Source organism: Cricetulus griseus, assembly GCF_003668045.3.
Source record: "Cricetulus griseus strain 17A/GY chromosome 1 unlocalized genomic scaffold, alternate assembly CriGri-PICRH-1.0 chr1_0, whole genome shotgun sequence".
Lineage (NCBI taxonomy): Eukaryota > Metazoa > Chordata > Mammalia > Rodentia > Cricetidae > Cricetulus > Cricetulus griseus.
In genome coordinates this window covers 223797746-223819397 of record NW_023276806.1, presented here as the reverse complement: position 1 = coordinate 223819397, position 21652 = coordinate 223797746, and the positions used below count along the sequence as shown (strand labels likewise).

General features: G+C 37.2%; 1 protein-coding gene across 1 annotated transcript in view; it reads left to right on the top strand.

The window, feature by feature from the left end:
- The window catches only part of Cntnap2 (contactin associated protein 2), a 1481094-nt gene that overhangs the window by 320367 nt on the left and 1139075 nt on the right, over window positions 1-21652 (top strand). The window contains exons 7-8 of the mRNA XM_035451404.1: window positions 7252-7395; window positions 9929-10193. Of these exons, the coding sequence (XP_035307295.1) occupies window positions 7252-7395; window positions 9929-10193 (409 nt within the window). The remainder of the gene's footprint in view (window positions 1-7251; window positions 7396-9928; window positions 10194-21652) is intronic.

Below are 21652 nucleotides of genomic sequence, written 5' to 3'. Positions count from 1 at the left end.
AGCCCAAGAGAAGACAAGGAACAGATATAGATGCAGAAACCCACTCATTCATATACCCAGGAACCCTAAAAAAGACACTAAAATGAAAATCATAATTTTAGTGGAGTGGAGATGCATATATGAATAAATGAAACAAGTTAAAAATAAGTTAAAAATTAAAAAAACAAAGGAAATCCCTGACATGATATTATGATACAAGAAGCTTCCAAAGATAGCGTTTTCTGTTGGCCATCTATTTTGGACATGCATCTCACCCTTAAATGTTGTGTGTTTCACCAGTGAGACCACTGACAAAGGATTGTTTCCAATTCTAGGAATTAGGACGTAGGAAACCCAGTTAGGTATGGGGGCATGTGTCCACTTGTCTTTTCAGCTCTAGGACTCATCTGAGAAAGACCTATGCTAAATCTGTGCTTGCTGCCTCAGCCTCTGTGGCTTCATATGTACATTGATCCTCTCGTGTTTAGAAGGTCCAGATTCCTTAGTGTCCCTCGTCCCCTTTGGCCTGGTCTGCAGTGCCTTTGGAGAGTGGGTTCAGACAGAGCGAAGTGTTTCCCCCTAGGCTCCAGCTACTACAAATCCCTTTATCTTTCTAACCCCAACATCCTAAGCGGCCTTTCTCCATGAACCCCTATTCCCAACCATCACGACTGGCCATGAGTTATGACATCTATTACTCATGAGACTATGCAGTGTGTCATATACAGGAGATACACTTGCCTTTGGATTATATTAAATGAAAATATCTTCTATTATAAATTAGACTATAGATTGGTCTTTTCATAAACTGTTTCCTCATAGTTGTTATAAAAGAAGAAAAGCATTTAAAGAATTGTCCATTAAGATACATTTTAATTTCTAAATAACAAAATATTTTTTAAAATAATCTGGTCAACAAGAATAATCAGAAGGTAAAGGCACCTGCTGCTGTGCCTGGCACCCTAAATTCAATCCTGAATTGAATAACTTACACTATGAATATTGGAAAAAGAGTATAGACTCTAACAAGCTGTTCTCTACTCTCAACAAGCATAATGGAGCACATGAATGCCCACACACATATGCATATAAATAAATATAGAAAATATATAACCACTTTTAAAAACTCAGTCATCACCTTGATGACTAATATATATATATATAAATATATATGTAATTATTTTATAACATTCAAGTTAACATATAATGTTTTAACTAAATTATCAGAGTAATTCATCACAGTCTATCACATCTGTCAATAGTAAACAGTAGTGTTACGTGCAGTAAGAAGAAAGCACTGTACACTCAGGAGCAGTATCCAAGCAAAAATAAAAAGCACATCATGTCACTCAGTTAGAAGCTTCCAAACTTTCTTAGTTCATGGAACTAGTAGATATTTAATAATCTTCCAAAGTTTTAATAATCTTCCAAAGCTTAGGTGGTTCGAATGACTTTAAAATTTACATCCTAATAATTTCATAGCCATTTGCAAAATTCCCTACTTTTAAATAACAGTGTGATAATGAACAAAATTAAGGTATTGGAACACCTTTTCAGATTTTTGCTCTAATTTTATAGTGGCATTCTTTTTCTGGTCAACTGCTACTCCAAAACTCATAACAGAAAGTCATGAGACAAAACAGGCCAAAACTGAATACTGGATTGTCCAGCCCAAAAAGCAGTATTTTTACATCATATCTAAGAGATGCTAAAAATTGTGATGCTTTTAAAGATTTAGTATACATTGGGACAAGCTCTGAGGCTGCTATGAATATTTGGATTCCTTGGAATCTATATGTGAGAAAGCAAAAATCTATGTGCACTTTGTGTGTGGGGGGGTTGGGTGTGGGCATACACACACTACCCTCCATTTATATGTAAAAATTCAATAATACAGAATATTCTTATCATAAAATTATTGGTGAAAAATCTAAATTGATAGGTATAAAATATATTTTATATGTGAATGGAAACATTAACATAAAAATGTAAGTTAATTACTTTCTTCCAAAAATACCCTTCTACAAATGACTATTAAAAGAAGCCGTGAATTTGAAAGAGAACATGTGGAACACATAAGAGTGTTTGTAGGGAGGAAGGAGAAGGGAGAAGTGATATAAATATATTACAATCTCAAAACTAAAATAATTCTTTTAATAGTGAAAGAAGATGAAAATCCAAGAAATTTGAATCTCCTGAAAGCTGATGCAACATCACCTGTGACTTACTGCTCTAGTGTATTAGAGGACTTGCAGATGAATTATTCATCTTCCATTAATAAACTTTGAAGTGTCACAGAATAGGGAGACATCCTGAAGCATTAGCCATGGGCAAACATAATTCAAATTTTCAAAAACCATAATTAAAGATTTGGGGTCACAGATCCTGCTGAGTTTCTGATGAAATCTGTACATACTCATGCACATGCAACACACTCTACATGAGGTCAACAGTTCTAGGATTTCTGTGTGTCAAATCATTTTGTATACAACACAGTCTCAGGTTTGGGGGTCTGAACTATTGATTGGAATGAGTTATCAGAAGAGGGAGTATGAGGAAGTATAAATTTACTGAAAATGATGAAGATTGAATTATTATTTCTCATTGGTCAGCTGGTGTCTAGTATCTCTCTTTTTGGGAACAGAAGCTATTCTTTTTTTTTTTTTGATGGAAGAGAATGCCTTTATTCCAGTATAATTTTATTTACAGAAACAGAAGGCAGGCTAGAGCTGTCCCACAGTGGTAGTTCGTAGACCTTGTCAATTTTCAGAAGTGCTGAGGAAGCTCATTCAGAAGATGGCCCTGTGATGAAATGTCTCTGACATGAAATGTCTCTCATGGTTAGTCTTTGTTACAAGCATTTGGCAAGAAGATTACAGAGAAAGAATACCACTCTCCTGCCACTGTACCGTGAGTGCGTAGAGATGGTGTGATTTGTGACAGAGGGTCCTGACTTGTATCATCTGTCTGAAGCAGCCTTTGCCAAGTTTCTCTATGGTAGAGTTCCCCTTCCTCCCCCTCCTCTTCTTCATCATCTTCTTCCTCCTGATGCTCATTCTCCCCTTCCTTGTAATTGTCCTCCTGCTCCTATTCTTTCTTTCACTTACTCTGTCCCATGTACCAGGGAAGGACAGAAGACACATTTAAGTGTTGGGAGCCATAAGTTAAGGGGCTATCCAGGGCAGTGGAAAATTACAGGTCCTTAAAGGACTTGCCACCTGGCAACTCCTGCCACTGGCTGTTCTATCCCAGGAAGAGATAAGCAGCACCGAGGACAAGAAACATAGGAGGCTTTCAGGCAATGGACGTTCTTTAGATAGCCGCTTGCACCAGAGGTAATAACTCCCTCCTCAGTTCCTCACCTCCCTTCCGAGGCCTGTTCCTGGAGCCACACTGCTATTCTTACAGGTCACAGTAAAAGTGGTTGTGTCCACTTTTGTATTTTATAGTAGGAAGTAAAGATACTTATGTGTTATTTAAAGAAATCTGAGACCTATTAACAGTCAGTATCAGAACAGTTGCCCATGTCTGTTTGATGTACCAACAGAGGAAGTACATTCCTGCCACACAAGCTGGTACAATTTACTTCAAACCTAACATAACACACATTTTGTAAAATCCATATAGAATTATTAAACTATAGTATAAAGAATAAGAGAGCTAGTATTCTCATGTTCACAAACACTGTCCTGCTCCCCTCAAAATATGTGACTTCAGTTCTTGCAGAGTAGTCTGAGGTAAAGGACATTGGGCCTTAGCAGGAGTGGACTGGAAGCTCTCAGAAGCTCTCACTGGAGTGAAAAAGGAGGAATGCATGGGTCTGATTCTTTAACTTTCATATGTAAATACTTCACCACAGTGAATTTCATTCTGTAAGTTAGGTTGTACTGGGTGGGAGACTAGAAAAACATTCCCATTAACCCACCATTGCACAACACAGTACTTACATCAGATATGTGCTGTGTAAATAACCTGAAGAGCACATACAATAAGTGTAACATTTAGTTGTGAGCATATATTAAAGGTCTGTTGAAAGTAACTTAATTTAAACACTGTCTTATTTGTGTTTTAATAATGGTTCCTTTTAACATTAGTCCTGATGAGCCAGCTAGAACAATCAGTTTATCCAACACAACATTTCTAGGGGTAGACAGAATATATCTGCTTCATTCCCAACAATATAAATCAGCAGAGAGAGAGGCATGATCTAATACTTTCTACCTTTGACATGACTCAATGATGACATTACTGTTGTGTGTGAAAGTGGCCCCAAAGTTTTCCCTGTCCACTCTTCTTTTGTTGTATTATTATACTATGAAGTAGAGAGATCACTGTCAGTGGTCAAACTGCTAACTACATGGTAGCCTGAGATGGAAGGAGTATATATTCTGTTCTTCAGTTAAATGCCACTTACAGTACCTTGAATGAATTGCCATGATTGCTTATTACAACACATCTCTACTTGGGAAAAAGGAAGTGAGTCTTGCTGTCCTTTTTATACCTATAAACACAATACTGTCACAGAGAAAATCAACCATATCCCCACCAGCAGAGCTGGAAGCCTGGTTTTGAATCCTTTATGAACTGCACTGGTTGTGTTACAAGAGTAATTCATATTTCCTTAATATAGTAAGAAAATAAGATCATGTTTCTCCTAAGATCATGTGACATACCAGTTAAGATTTTTTATAAATATACATATTTGTACATATGCTTATATAACAGATGCATGTTTGTCTTTTTCACTGAAAGCTATTCCATCTCCTTTTGCAATTAGCTCTAGTTTCAAATGTCATTCCACCGCAGTTTCCTTTTCTCTTGTATATATATTTTACCCTGGTGGCAAATTACTCCAAGAAGGCCCTCTGCATTCCCATGTTTAATATGACCAATAGTCCAGAAAATAGGTTTAAAGACTCTTCCTTCTCCTTTTATGACCTTGGAGTGACATAAATCCTACCAATGAAATAATGTCAGAGCAAACTACTCCCCCAAAGGTTGGTAAATGATGTATATGTTGACTTGAGGATGATAGAGCTAACTGGAGAGAATTAATACTTCATTCTAAAGAGGATGTAGGGAAAGTACAGCAGAGGTGTCTGCAAGCATTTGCTATACTCTAAAGTACTTCATACCCAATTAAGTGGCTATTAAACGTTAAAAGTAGTAGTGTTTTTGCTAAGACTACAAAAAGAAACTCCCAAATATGACTTTTGATCTGATAATTGAGAAAGGGACTGTATCACCATAATTTTAGGATACCTAAAATTGTTGTGGTCCAACAATGACATTTCATCAATGGCACTATAAGACAAGAAGTAACTGGCAAACTAATGTGCAATTGCTTCCATAAGGAAACTGGGTTAGATGTGCTAAGCACCCTCTATCCCTCTCCTGCGATGCTTTGGAGCGGTACTTCCCGTGAATACACACCCATGGTTACTAAAAGCAGAAGAAATTTACAGTGCATGTGAGTTATCATCTCAGTGGAAAAACAGAGCCCTGATCAAAGGAAGACATGTGCACGGAGGACAAAACCTGTGATGTGAAACAAGGACAACAGTGTTTTCCAAATGTGATGCTGCCAGCACCCAACAGAATTTATCAGCCAGGGAGAGAGTTTGGCAAGTAATGGCACCTGCTGCCCAGCCTGGGGAACAGAGATCAAGCCTGGGACCCACATGATGGAAAGAGAGAACCAATTCTGCAAGTTGTCATCTGTCCTCCACATGTGTGTCTTCAGATACACACACACACACACTCACACACACACACACACACACACACACACACACACACACACACACACACACACACTCACACAATAATACCACTCATATTTTTTTAAAAAGAAAACTTGAGATGGATTACCATTAATTCCTTAAAAGCAAAGGGCAAACCACCTGCACATAACCACATAACATTTCACTGTATTATAGTTACTGCCGTCAGTATCGGGATGAAGTTCACAGTACCTATCAAGGCCAGGGACACTGTGACTTTCAAAGGTTTTCTCCTTTGCTACCATTTTTGATTACTCCATGTTTTTCGTTTCATGATTTCCTAATTATACATTATGTGTTTTAATTTGTTCTTAGCTCCTCTTCTAATGTATGAACTCATTGGGAGTGATGTATATTCAGCCTAACATGATTAATAATACTTAATTTTATTTTAAGTGGGGCCTTCTTCAAAACATTGTTTCGTAAACCGTCATTAATTTGTCTTTTTCTCTAAAACTAATTAAGCATTTTAAATGCCATAGCACCAAATAATGGAACATAATTTACTCATGAGCCTACTAGAATGCTGAACATCCTTTCCTTATATCAAATATAAAGTCCTCACTTTTGAAAATGCCTTAACAATTGCTTTCACATTTCAAACTGTAAGGGAAAATTGAAAATGATAGCCCTGAAAAGGAAAAGTCTGCTTCATAGACACTGAAATTACAACTACAATTATACATTACATTTATTTACTAACTCACTATTAGTGGTAAATATTCCTAGCAATACTGATTAGGTATAATTCTGTATCATCTATATTATAACAGCAGATCTTGAAAGTAGTGAGACATACATGGGAGCAAAAAACATATCCCCTATAACAGTGATACCCAAAGGAGCATATTAAGGATGATTGGTCTTATCCTTAAGTTTAGCATGATCTATAAAATGTGTAAAGCTTGACTACTCAACTTATAGCCCCTGTTCCCCAAAAGTCCCTAATCTATACACTAATGCTATTTTTCTGCTATTTTTTATACTCAAAATAATTCTAATGAGCCTTTGACTCAAACAGTCATTAGGCTTCATGGAGTCCACAGAGAGTAACTACAGTATTCCTTGCTTTAGGTTACACTTTTATCAGCTTACATTAGTGCTGGTTGTCTTGAGATTACTAAAGGCATTTATTGGTAACATGTCCTTGAAAGATAAATATGAATATATAGTTTTAATATTCCTTTATAGAATAAACTTGCTAGATAAAATCATTTTAAAATACTCTCAAGATCATTTATAAAACGCCTTTGGTGTTTAAAAATTACAAGGGAAGTTTGGTATTTGTTGGTCACGTTATAATCTAATAATTGGAATTAATGATTCCATTATGCATTTCAGTAACAACATAATATAATGGGCAAAAAGATTTTGTAGTCAAGATATTATGTTTGCTTAATTTTGACTGAAATAAAGATGCCCAACATTGAATGTGTTCATAATTTTGTATAGTTTGTTGTAACAAAGTGCAAATATTTTTTTCTCAAAGATAACATTTGGAGGCATACCTTTCTCTGGCAAGCCGAGTTCCAGTAATCGGAAGAATTTTAAGGGTTGCATGGAAAGTATCAACTACAATGGTGTCAACATCACTGATCTTGCCCGAAGGAAAAAGTTAGAGCCATCAAATGTGGTAAGAGTCCAAATATTGATCCGTTTACAAAATCCACATGAACGTTTTCCCCTTGGTTATTTTTTTATTTACTGTTTTTCACATTTTACATACCAACCCCAGTTCCTCCTCTCTCCTCCTGCCTCCCCACCTCTACACATCCCACTCCTCAGAGTGGGTAAGGTCTCCGCTGGGGAGTCAACAAAGTCTGGCATACCAAGTTGAGGCAGGACCCAGCCCCTCTCTCCTGTATCAAGGCTGAGCAAGGAATCCCACCACATGGGATGGGCTCCAAAACCGCCAGTTATGTGGCTTGTTATGTGAGGGGTACTGGCAGAGTGACCAGAACTCATCCCAGGTGCATGAAATGGTTTTCTGGAATGCTTGTCTTGTTTTTAATGTGGCATTGAATAACAACAAATGTCTAGCCTTTTTCGCCCTGTTTGGGATCAGGTCAAAAGTGTAAAACACGATGTTGCCTAACAATGTGTAGATACTTGACATACTCAGAATACACACTGACTTTGAGTCAAGCCAGTCTTTGTTCCCAGTGGTTTTAAACTGTCCATATGAGATTTATAAAAAAGAGGACAGGATGACAGGGGAGGAGGGAGACTGGAGAGGGTGGAAGAGTAACCACAATCAATTAGATACATATATGGAAGTGTCAAAGAAGAATAGTGAGGTTATATAAAAGAAGTATCAGAGTAATAGATAAATAATAGGTTCAATAAAACTAATTTTTGTTCTTTGGTGAAATAAAAGGGTGGGCCACAAAAACTCATGTTGAGTTTCTTCTAGATCCCATGGAGACTTGTTTCAGATTTCTTGAAGAAGACCAAATAATGATGATGTTTCAGCAGCCTGAATCTCTATGTACTGTTGGGTAGCCCCAAAGATAATAACTTTTTTTTTCATGGAGCTTCCCTATAGCTCTGCTTACATTTTCAGTCAAATATCATGGCAGGCAGCTTAGTGTGAACATGGTTCTGAAGCATTATCAGAGAGCTACAGGCAGAAGGAAAGAGAGACCCTGAGCCTGGCATGGGCTTTTGAAACTTCAAAGCCCATTCCCAGTGACACACTTCCCCTGACAAGGCCACGCCTATCTTTCTAATCCTTTCCAACAATCAGTCTTTGGTGACTAACCATTCAATGATATGAGCCTATGGGGCCATTATTCAAACCACCACACACTATGCATAAATGCTGACCAATATGTGCAATGTAATGTTTATACAAGCATTTATATACCCCACATGCTATTCACACAAATAAACACATAGACCACATAGTAGCACACACATACCATGTATTATTCACACATACATACGTCACATACAATAATTCATAAAGACATGCACATAATATATACATATATGAGCATGCATTAACATAGCAATTATTACATACAAGCACCTATACTCCATATTCCATGCACAAAACAATATTCCACATGCTTATATGCAACATACTATAGTTATATACAAACACACAAACATATATCCCACAAATATTCACTCACATTAACAAACACAGTCCATCTATTATGTGCTCAGACAAACACAGACACACAGACACACACAGACACACACAGACACACACACACACACACACACACACACACACACACACACACACACACACACTTTTTAAGCTTTGGTTATAACATCACAGTGGTCCTTTCATTGTTCTCAGAAATTGGTGCTTTAGAAAAAAGGTGTAGAATGCAAAGCATCCAAATTATATTCCTATTATTTGTATTTTAAAAAGTAAAATGTTAGTTCAATATTGGCCCCAGATATATCTATTTGGTACTCAAAACACAGAGCACCAAATAGGAGGGGCTCATTACTAAGGCAATGTTAACTACAAAGCATGTTGAAACTAGAAAGGACTTTGAATAGCTGAACTATTTTATAAAGTATAAGGCATCTACAAATATATCCTGTTTTAACACATTATTTGTGGGCAACCACAGAATAAATTTTGTATCAAAATCTGCACACACACTGAAAACATTAAGAAAAATCATGAAACAGAACATTTTGCCACCATCCCTACAAAGTTAACATTTTATAAGAAATTTGCTCAGGACCTTATTAGTTGTTGTTTCAGTGAAATTCACTCAGCTCCCTAGAGACTCCCTTCCTTCTCATACCCACACCCTGCATATATATTATATAATACTATACATACATGTACACATACATGTATATATAATTGGAGGGGAGACACAGGGATAATAATGTCATCAAGATCCTTAAAATATGATGATAAGATGAAAACAGAAGACCATCCTGTGGTCTCCCCATCATAGCAGGCTAAGAAACTGTCAGCCTCTTTACTGGCATTGCTTGCTACACTTTGAACTAGATGTCCATCTATTTCGTATTGGGTCTAATACTCCAGGAAGTTCCATCAGGATCCATGCACCCACAAAATAAGGCTGGGATGCTAGCCGTCATGTTTGGTAAAACCTCCATCACTCCCTGGATATTTGTAGAACCACCTCTTTGTCAGTAGCCTCACATAGATGCTTGTTTGTTTGTAGGGGAATCTGAGTTTCTCTTGCGTGGAGCCCTACACAGTACCAGTCTTCTTCAATGCTACAAGCTACCTGGAGGTGCCTGGCAGACCGAATCAGGACCTGTTCTCAGTCAGTTTCCATTTCAGGACTTGGAACCCCAGTGGTCTCCTGCTATTCAGTCACTTTGCAGAGAACTTAGGCAACGTGGAGATTGACCTTGTGGAGAGCAAAGTGGGCGTCCACATCAACACCACACAGACCAAGACAAGCCAAATTGACATCTCCTCAGGTCAGTGATATTGGCTTGACATTTGCTTCTGAGACTGCTATTGAAAGTTCCATAGCTGAGGCTATTTGCACCCCCTTCTCCTCTCTCTCTGGTTCACTCTATTTTTTATTGGCACTACAGGCTAATAAATATATTTTGGAATTTTAAAAACTTTTCATTAATTGCACGATATTCTGCTTAAGAGAAATTCAGACTTTAGGGTGTGGGCAAGGAAGAAAGTTGATTGACTTTGAATACACCATGTGAATATTCTAATCATTTTAGATGCAATATGATATATAGTAGAAAAATATTATTCCTCAGCAAGCACAGTTTATATGTAAAACTCAAATAATGTTTGTAGTGACATGACGGTGTTTGGTGTATTTTGACTTCAAAAGCATTCAAATAGCTTTGCTAGTTATAATATTATACTAATTTAATTATCAGGTTAAAGTAATGGTTAATTGCCTCAATCAAAACTCCAAAGTGTCACTCCTAGACCTTTGCCAGTTGTTAGGAAAAAGTAAGCCAGAGGTAAATACAAAACAGAATAGCAAAGTATATGCGTCAACTGAGGGAAGGTAGGCTTGATTGCATTTATCAGTGTTTTAAATGGACATTGTTATGATGTCATAAGATGAAGCTTAGGGTAAACTATAAATCAAGACTTAAGAGTCCTGGAATATCCTTGGATTTATATGGTATTAGAAAAGATGACATTGCAAAGTGAGATGTTATTAACCAAGGAAAAATAGGATACAAGTTGGAATAATGATAAATTACATTTTTAAAAAGTTTCTGTAGTTACTCCTTGAATTAGGAACATCAGTTACATGATACCGTGGTATACAAAACATCAACCAAAAATAGAGTTAGATGACTTTGTCTTAGCTAATGATTTTACGGTACACCCCGAGATGGCAACAGGTGCATGAATCAGATGGCTACATTGCATTTGGGGCACAGAGAAAACAGTGACATTTAACTTGCAAATAATAATTCCGATAATAGGTTGGAGACAAGAAAGTAGCATTTACTGAGCACTTAGTACAGATAAGCCAATTACAAGGCAAGGAGGTCATGACAGATAAACCAGGTGTGCAAATCCCTCTGCATTTTGGAACAGGAAATGATCATTCTGTAAGTATTTCCAAATACCTGACACCCTTTCTAGCACACTTAATTGCTCCATTCATCTCTCCTGTCTTCATGCCTGCTCTAGGCTTCAAGCTTCTACGGGGTTGAAGCCATACATAGTCTTCCTGTACCTTCAGCCTTCATATCTTCCAGAAGGGATGTTCCAGGGACAGTTCTGAAGTTCAGGACTTACTCCTTGAACTAGCTCTTAGTCAGATACTCTGCTAAAGGAGCCTATCTCCTCATACAATGGGCTCTGTGCATCTGTAATGTCAACCTCTATGGACGTCACCTGTTGACCTGATAACTGTTCTGAAGGGTTGCTTGTGGATTGTCTAAATGCCAAGACACCCCTGACTGTATTCTAATTTTATATTATTTTTTTTTATTTTTTCTGCATGTTCAGTTAAAATTATTAATAAACCATTTTTTATCATTTTCTTCTCTGGTAGCAGCTTGGGAGATTCAGAGTAAACAGGAAATATCTAGAGGCCCAGAGTAAGATAAAACAAATATACATAAATGATTTATACAGTTGAAAAGCAATCTACTGCCAGGATTAAAAGCTCTTTTCTAATGTCTAAACACATAAAAGTGTTAGCATGTACTCCTCCCTCCTGGCACTATCTGAGCAAACTAACTTGCTCATGTGTTTCCAAGTAACCAAATCATTGTGTTTGAAGTAATAATATCTTCAACACAGTAATTATTAAACTTGTTCATTTGATTTGATCTAACTTGGGTCTCCAAGATGTTATCTAATTTAAGCTTCACAAAGAAAACAAAGACTCAACTAAAGAATCAAACTAAAAGGGTATGTAAATAACTATTTATCCATAGAATAGTAACTGATTTTTTTATCCAGCTAATAGTTTTTCTTAAAGATAGAAAAATGAACTTCAGAATATTTTCCAATTTAGCCAAAAATTGTGTAACTTGAACAAAAATGATATGATATCTGAATATTTTAAAGCCTTACTCTTAGTTCAATGAAGTGTTTCAAATATGTATTTCCCCTATACATATACTGAGAATGAAGGCCACATTATGATTACACACATTTTTGAAAAGCAGTGTCCGTAAACATTGCATCCAACTAATGGTAAAGTGCTTTCCATGAAATCATGAAGAACTGAGATTAGATTCCAAGTATTGATATGAAAGTCGGGTTTGGGGGGGCTGTGCTCTTAATGACAATGGATCCCGGGGGGGGGGGGGAGTGGCTAGCCAACCAATGTGGCCAATTGTCAAGTTTCTGGTGCAGTGGCAGATTTTTTTTTCTCAAAATATTAGATGGAGAACAATCAAAGAAGGCTCCTGACATTGAACTATGAACTGCACAGGCATACACATGAATGTGAACACTCACATACAAACTCACACAAGAATGTATACACACATAAACACACATTCAAAATCTAAACATTTATAATTTTAAAATTTAAAATGTTGAATCTTGTTTTGTCAGATAAGTTTCATAGGAAACAACTTCAACAACATCAATTCATGTGCTTCATTTCAAAATACCTTTGTTTGGAAACAAGAAATCTATAAAAGAAAAATGACCGGCCAATAATATTTTGTTGTACACAAACAGAGCAGGGCATTGAGAGGTCAATTCAGAGTTTCTCAGATGTTGTGGAATGCTTCTCACTTCTTTCTGATTTCAGTTAATACATTCCATGTTTAGGTTGAAAGTAACCAGTTGATTCAAACCCCCTTTGCTCTGTCTTTTATGATACAGTTCTAGAGTATTGATTTAAAATGAATCTTACAGCAAGAAGGATAATCGATATGGCTCAAATTTTCCCTGCACCTTTCCGCCTAGTCATGGTGACTCTTCTTTGGACATGTTAGTCCTTGGTAAAACACTCAATATGTAAATTTAGGCAAACTCTTAGTGACCTCAAATTTTCAGGTTGAGTTATCTTTCCACGGAAATATTTTCTAAGTTTCAAAGTCAATTTTAGAAAATCGGTCCACTCTATTTCTCTAAAAATTAAACATAGTATTCACTGACATATGTATGTATGTATGTTTGTGCTCTAATTTTAGGAAAAAATAGTAAGAATTGGAATTCCCTATGGGGAATCTTTTAATGTTGTCTTTTATTTCAGAGCTCTAGATTAGATGAACCCAACTATGGGTGTGATCCAAATAGTTTGGTTCAAAGCAGAGTAAGAAAGCATCTTATGTCACACACTATATCTACTTATACAGTGTTTTATGAAATGAAATTGATATTTTAGGCATTTTATAACCATTTAACACATACTTTCTTTTCATTTTCCCATTAAAATAATTTACATGATCCACAACAATAATTTCATTCCTTAGTACACTATGGCCAACACAGACCTACGCATCTGTCATATAATTGGAAGAGTTGGAATGTTTAAAATCTTGAAAGTAGCTACAGTTACTTGCTCCATTTTTCATTTTGGCTAGTTATATGTATCTTCTAGGCATGATACTAAAATTTTATGGAAGAGCAAAAAATAAAATAAAAACAACGATTAATATATAGTCTTTTAGACTTAACAACCATCTGAAATAAGATATTTTTTATTTCAAAATACCTCAGTCTTATGAAACCAAATGTGAGCAAATTCTTAGAATAATAAATAATCAGCTGTGGTGTCCTATATTAATAACATCAAGAAACGTGATTTTTCAGAGCATGTATATAAAGCAAATGTGATTTCTGTTATTTTCTTCTCCTACCTATTTTTTTTTAAATTCAATCCCTGTGCATGAGCAAAAGAAGTCTTTCAGAAAAGTCATTCTGCATGTTTTCTGCTCTAGACCAGATGTTTGGCTCAGCCCCAGTATGAAAGGTCCCTTGTTTTGTTCATGTATATTTTGCTTCAATTACAGAATGGTAGTTCAGAATCTAAACTGCTTCATAAATCTGAATTCTGCGAGCATCACCTTTGTTTGTATTTCATTCTCAAGAGAACATATTTTGTGGTCCTTTTCTCATTTACTTGTCTTTCTTAGTAAAACTCCTTTGGAAACCTTTGAGTTCCATCTGGGTGTGTTGTAGCCAGAATAAAGGGTTTGTTCATTTGCTGTGTGCCTGAGAGCAGGTGGGGAGTGCTGACATGCTCCCAGTTGAGTCTGAGCATATGCATTTGCTGGGGGCCAATCATGGCACAATCAAGTAGTGGAACACCCTTCTCTTCGTTTTTGTGAACATTTTAAGAGGTAGCCAAGCCATTAGCATTTCTTTCTATACTAAGGATTAGTTTCTAAATTTCAGATGTCTACTGCAAAATAGTTTTTCTGTTTAATATTTTACTGCCAATGGATTTTCAGTTCTGTGATTTCAAGTTTTACCATTCCCAAAGAAAATTTTAACACCTAAAAAATTAAAATAATAGGGCCATGAGATAACTCATAGAGTGTAGCACTGGCTGCTGATCGTGGCAGCCCTCAACACCCACATGGTGGAGGAAAAAGAACAGAATCCTACAATTTGTCCTCCGACCTCCACAGCGTGTCATGGCGTGTGTGTGTGTGTGTGTGTGTGTGTGTGTGTGTGTGTGTGTGTGTAAATAAAATGTGATTTAAAAATGATGTGGAGGGAGAATTTGTCTTTCTCAGGGATGATCTCCACAATAGGTTATGCAATACCACATTGTTAGCCCTAAAATAATGTGGATGCAAGCAACACTAAAAGGACTCAGCAGAGTGTGTTTATATATTTATGTGCGTATGTGACAATAATAAAGAAAAAACGGGCCAGCCTGGTCTACCGAGCAAGTTCTAGGACAGGCTCCAAAACAATACAGAAAAACCCTTTCTCAAAAAAAAAAAAAAGATAAAAAAGAAAAGAAAAAAGGTAATGAATTTAAAGGGGCATGGGCAGAATTGGAGGAAGGAAAGGGGACAGGGAAATAGTGTAATTATATTTTAATTGAAAATTTAAAACTGTAATAAATAAACTTTAAATGTAACACTAGTAAGTATTTCATATACTTCAAATGACTTATACGAGGGTTCTTTATATCAAAGTGAATGGGAAACCAATAACTCATACTTGGTTATATAGCTAAACTTTAAACCATAGTTACTAAAGCCTTTAAAATATGGCTTCTAAAGGCAAACATGGTGGCACATGCTTGTGATGTCGGTCAGAAGTATCATAAGTTTGAGACCAGCTTGAGCTACATATATACTCAGGCCAGGTGAAGGTCAATGCAAGGAGCACTGGGTTGTAATTAGTGCACAGGTGTAGATACAGACGTACAGATATAAATGTACAAGTATTTGGAAATAACCATAATAAAGTGTGCTGATTTTATTCCCCTCGCTTCACAAATGGACTTGCTGTGAGAGCTGCATGGCACCAAGTAAAACTTGTTTGAGCAAATGGTCTCTAGCTCCTGGCTAGCTTCACCCAACTGCCTTTCTATTATGTCTGGGCTCCCACTGTGGCTGTGCTGTCATCAACCTAGCTGCATAGAAATTTACTTTTAATTATACTTCATTGCATGCTGGTATGTTTTCCACAATAGATGCAATTATATCCCAAGATGAGAAAAACAAAGGGAGAAAGGCTGGGGGAGTTTCATGATCTTAGGCACTGACAAAGAAAGGGGATTATTCAATTTATAATCACACCCCAGGTGGTCATACCATTCTAATTTCTATAGGATTTGTAGGATGATTATTTTCCTTTTTTTGCAGAGATGATAAATGAAATAGAATTGCATGAAAAAGTTTTTAAATTGCAAAAAGAATAAAAATATAAATTAACTCCAATGGATGAAACAGAGGGGAAACTGCTGATTTTAACCAAGTTAGGTTGTAAAAGTTTCACTTGAGTGTGAAAATAACTAAACAACATAAAACAAATCCTATATAACTAGTGCAACTAGGAGAATAAAAATAAATGAGGATCAGCAAAAATAATCAAACTCCAGAAATGCAGAAGTTAAATATATAGGCATGTAGCTGAAGATATTCCCAAATAAGAACAAGCCAAACAAAAATGGGACAAGGCATCAAAGAAAATCAAATTTGCTGAGACCATTTCCTTCTCTCCCTTCCTTAAAACTATGAACTGAAATTTCATCTGGCTTGAGTTTACACGGGTTTTGTGTATGCTGTTACAAGAGCTGTGAACTTATGTGTCTGTCCCACTGCCCTATTCTGTCTGGAAATCTGTTTCATATTAGGCATCACATCTATACTTTTACAGTCTTCCCAGTCTCTCTTCTGCAATGATCTCTGATCCCTGAGGGGTATGGTGTAGATGTTCCCATTTAGGGATGTTTGGTCTACTCGGAAGTCTCCTTCTTTGCCCCTTGGCCAGTTGTGGGTCTTTGTGTTAACCAGCTTAGGAACTATTGGTCATTGATGGCTGTAGGAAGGCGAGTTAGTTTTTAAGGATATAGCCCTTGGTAGGTCTACCATGCTACCATGCTCCAGTGAAGGAGCACACATTCAATATATATATTGAATATATACATATATATACATACATATACATACATATATCAATGGGCTTAAAAATAGGTCACAAATTCAGGTGGGTATGGAATTAGGGAAGATCTAGGAGTTCAACTATATGAATGAATGTGATCAAAATGCAATCTATGAAATTACCCATTCATAAAATTATTTTTAAATGTAAAAGCTGATTTTTTTTTTTTTGCTAAGTGAGATTAGCAATCATGAGCTTAAGCAATGCAGAGCTATACAAAGGAAGCAGATCTTAGTCAGGTTTGCTATTTTGCCCTTCAATAACTCAGAGATGATTAACAAATGATAGCAAGTATGAAGCCGTTGGGAGAGATTGATTTTCACAGTCAGAAGGAACATAGCAGTGTCTTTGGGTAGGAACTTCCCTTTCCCCCATGCTCAAGTCTCCTAATTAACCTCAAGATAAGGGATGCTTCAGAACTGACTTGACCAGGAAACCTGACCATGTGTTATAAGCATTTATGATCTCCTACCTTTGTGCAAAGCACCTGGACTGATTGGTAATCTACTGGTATGTGACTTTATCTTGTGCAAATGGACCTGTTGAGAATGAGGGTTTCCTACTGAACTGGTAAAAAAGACTGGGGATGGGCTGAAGAGATGGCTCAGAGGTTCTTCTAGAGGTCCTGAGTTCAATTCCCGGCAACCACATGGTGGCTCACAACCATCTGTCATGAGATTTGGTGCCCTCTTCTGGCATGCAGGCATATATGGAGGCAGAATGTTGTATACATAATAAATAAATAAATCTTTAAAAAAAGGAAGAAAGAAAAGTGTTTAAAAAAAGACTGGGGAACACATAAACTGATGAACACATTTGAAAGAATGCTCTGAATGCCTACAATGGTACACTTACTTGGATGTGTAAAATTTCCTAATCTCCTCCCTCTATTTATAAAAATTGATTTGGGAAAAAAAAATGTTGTAGGTGGTGAGCCAGGTAATCTGGCTTAAAATGTAGCAACTCTGGGCCAAGTGTGGTGACAGGAACTGGATCTGTATCTGACTTTACCTTGAACGATTCAATTTCATGTGTTCTGTCACCCTAACAGCCTTCCCTGGAAGCCTTTTACGTCTGAGCATGGACCTGTTGTGTGTTGACTGAACCTCTACATTGATTCTGAATCTGCTTCCCTTCTCCAGAGGCTATTTCCCCACTCACCTCTCATGATTCATTTTCCACAATTAAGATTCAGCTCATACCATCACTATAGCTATAGCAGTTATTAGCATCTGACATTTCCTGAAAGATGCTGATAACCTGCATCTTACATCTATGATTTCTATTAATATAAGCTCTTCATGGCTATGTTGTAGGATTCTGTCTCACTGGGAGCCTCTATGTAGAATCTGGCACTTGTTACTCTTATACTCTCCTCAAGTTCCCTTGCCTGGACCCTGGTACACTGCTCACCTCTGAACCCCCTCTCTCATTCTTTGCCATTGTGTGTTTAACCCTCACACTACAGACTTAAGCCTAGACAGCAAAATACTATTAACCATGGATATTGGTGACCCCTTTTAACATGGATTTTTGGCATCTCAAACTCTAGAATGTGTTTGTCAGTCCTTTCTGGGCTGTTCCAAGGAATACCTTGTTTTCTCCTATCCTCTCTATCTGCAGACTCCTACCACTTCTTGGCATACATAAACCTGAGCATTCACAGCATATGGTTTACTAGGGGGAGGTGAACTAGAAATGGAAAAGTAGAAAAATGCAACCAGTCCCTCAAGCTCTTAGACATAATTAAACGTGGATGACAGCAGATACCAGATTCCAGGAGCAGGGATTTTACATCCATGATGCTTTATATATTGTGGAACCAGAGCATTGAAAGATGCCTAGCTCATCTGAAAACAGATGCCTCTTTGAACAAGCCAGTAAAAGAAGGGGTGTGTTAAGAGTCTAGTTGCTGCTGTTAGCTGACTCCTCCATTGAGCTTACCCTGCTGAATTGTCTCTCTTCTGAGGCAGTGAAATGTTGGAGAAAATGAGGCTCTTTGTCTATGCAGATGTATCTCCCATCATGAAGACAATGATGAAGTCTATGTTAATAGATAATTCTCTTGAAAGATTATACTTTGCCTATCACGGTCCCTTACATTAATTATCCAAGTTAAAGCTTCAATAACCTTGAGGTCAGGTACTATTGAGAAATCTTTGTAAGTCACTGATATCAATGGTAAAAATCATTCTTCTAATTACCCAAGTTCTAAGCTGTGAGAGAAAAATCTAATTTTGCCCTCCATCTTTGCATGGCATATATAATGATTTAACAATTACTAGCAGTGTTTTGAAGTGCCTTGCCTATCTATCATCTCCTTCCCTAATTCAGAAATTCATTGCTTGAAAGGATAACCAAGGCCAGCTTAATTACCAAAAGAATGATTGGTTTTTCACTCATTGGCCTATTTCTTATGGCATTGGAGTTATGAGCATGAGTCCTGGCTGGAACTGATTGAGTTCCTCCTCTGTTCCAGTGTTTAAACAAAGACAATGTGCAGACAGTAGCCATTTAAGTATCCTAATGATGCTACTAGAGAATAACTAGAGTCTATACCAACTAACCAATGAAGAAGTAGATATAGAGATGAGTAACCTCCCTGGGCTCTCCAACTATTGTAGAGTTTCAGAGAATGTGCATCTAAAATCATCATTTCTCCTTGTTGTGTGTCAAAACTCACACACCTGATCAACATACTGGTTCACACTCACCAAGGTTTGGGTATATGGACTATGACATCTGAAACCTCTGTTGAATACAACATCCAACAGCTGGGATGACCTCATTGTGTCTCACTGGATTCTTAGAAAAGACTCTCAAGCCACCCCAATTTATCATCCCAGCTCCTTTCCCTCGAGACTCTAGTCTAGATGTTCAAAATTCAATGAAAGAATTCTTGCAACTGCTCATTACTGAAATGATGGATTTAATTTTTGCAGCCTGGATGACAAGAATATGTATAATTTGAGTCCATCCAGAGTAGTCCATCTGTCTTTCTTCCCATTTTGTTTTGTTTTAATGTATGTAGATGTTTCTCTGTGTGCATACACAATAAGTGTACCACAGAGGCCAGAGGAAGGTGGTGGACTCCCGAAAGCTATGCGTGGGGTGGTTGTGAGCAACTGGACATGAGTGCAGGAAACCAAACTTGGATCCTTGGCAAGAGCAGCAAGCACTCTGAGCTGCTGGGCCATCTCTCTACTTGGCATCTAGCTTCTCTCATTTTGTTTTATATGTTCTTGCCTCTTCTCATTATGTCTCAGAAAATCCTCCTTCTCTGTGGCATCTTGGAAACTCCTGGTCTTGTTTCAAAGTCCACCTTTTCAGTATCATACTTATCTCTAAATCTCAGGGAACAATCTGAAATGCTCTAGTACATCACTTAATCTCTTAATAATTATTTTTCATTGTTCTCCTGAAAATGCAGTGTTTAATTGCAAACCCCTCCAATCCTATATCCCACCAATTGGTACTCACCTGAGCATGTCCATCAGAAAACAGACAACCACTACTTTCGTCTTTGCTCTGTGTTGGATTTATACTTGGATAGCTTCTGTCTTTACTTTCATTCTCTCCTCCTCTTCTCTAAGCAAGGCCATTCTTCTTGCCCCACATTACTAACATTGCAAAATGACTGTTTCTATCCCATAGCCACCCTCCAACAAACTTCCACAATTCTCCAAGTCTCTGCATCCTTCAGGAAAGTTTGGACACTTGTCTCATGCTGATTCTTCTAATTTTTTTATTTGTGCATATTTTCACTGGCTGGATTTATCAATTGCATTAGCTGTCTAGCTAGACTTCATCTCCTACACGTAAAGATGATAACCCTGCACGTCTGTCTTTTGTCTGTTTCTAAGCCTAGTGCCATCTCTTCCATGTAGCCTGCCTGCAAATGTCCTGATTATTCACTGTTGTAAAACACTAATGCCAAGTTGTTGTAAAGTGTAACTTGATAATCCATTGTTATCATCAAATTATAGGGCCAAAGTTTTTGTGAAAATAATTAACTGGATTCTGAAAGGAAATCATTGCTTACCTGCAGGATTGGGATTGATGAGGACCTGAATTCTGATTTGAGATTTATAGACAAAGAAGAGCATTTTGTTAGTGGTGATTTTTTTCTTAGACATTAAAGCGAGAGCTGTATTGGCTACACTATTTTATAAATAAAATAAAGTCTTGTGTACATTGGCCAACAAATATTCTCCAAGAGCATAACCTGAAGTAAGACCTTGAAAATAGTCACATTCCCTTTGTATTGCCTTTCATTTTCACACAGAACACACACACACACACTTTTCATGATTAAAATTAATGAGCTTTATTCTATTCCTCAGGCTCTGGAAAATATTGGCTATGACAGACCCTGAAATAGATAAGGGAATCAGATTGTTCCTTTTTTCTCCCTTTCAACAATCCCTGGATTTCTAGTCAGTTGTACAGTTGGTTAAAATGACTGTCCATTCTTCTGAGAGCCTCATCTGACTTCCCCTGTCAGGAAGGATGTTACTACAAGATGATCAAATAATGTTGCCTATGACTGTCATTATTCAGTAACTCCAGGCAATAACATTATTGTTTAGGTAACTCGGCAATAAAACAAGCTTCAAAGTAACCTCATAGCAGCGTGTTATGTGCACTCAGGGAGTATGGCCTTCTCCATTCTTTCATCCAGACACGAGCACATTTATCCCAGATGCTCTTGGGACACACAGTAGTATATCCTGACTGTATTTCTGACAGATTTGCTTCAGTGACAGTGGAGGGGAAAGAGGTAATACAATTTCCAGCATTTCTCCAAATGTCTTTGCAATGTAATTCGAAAGAGGGATCATTCAAATCT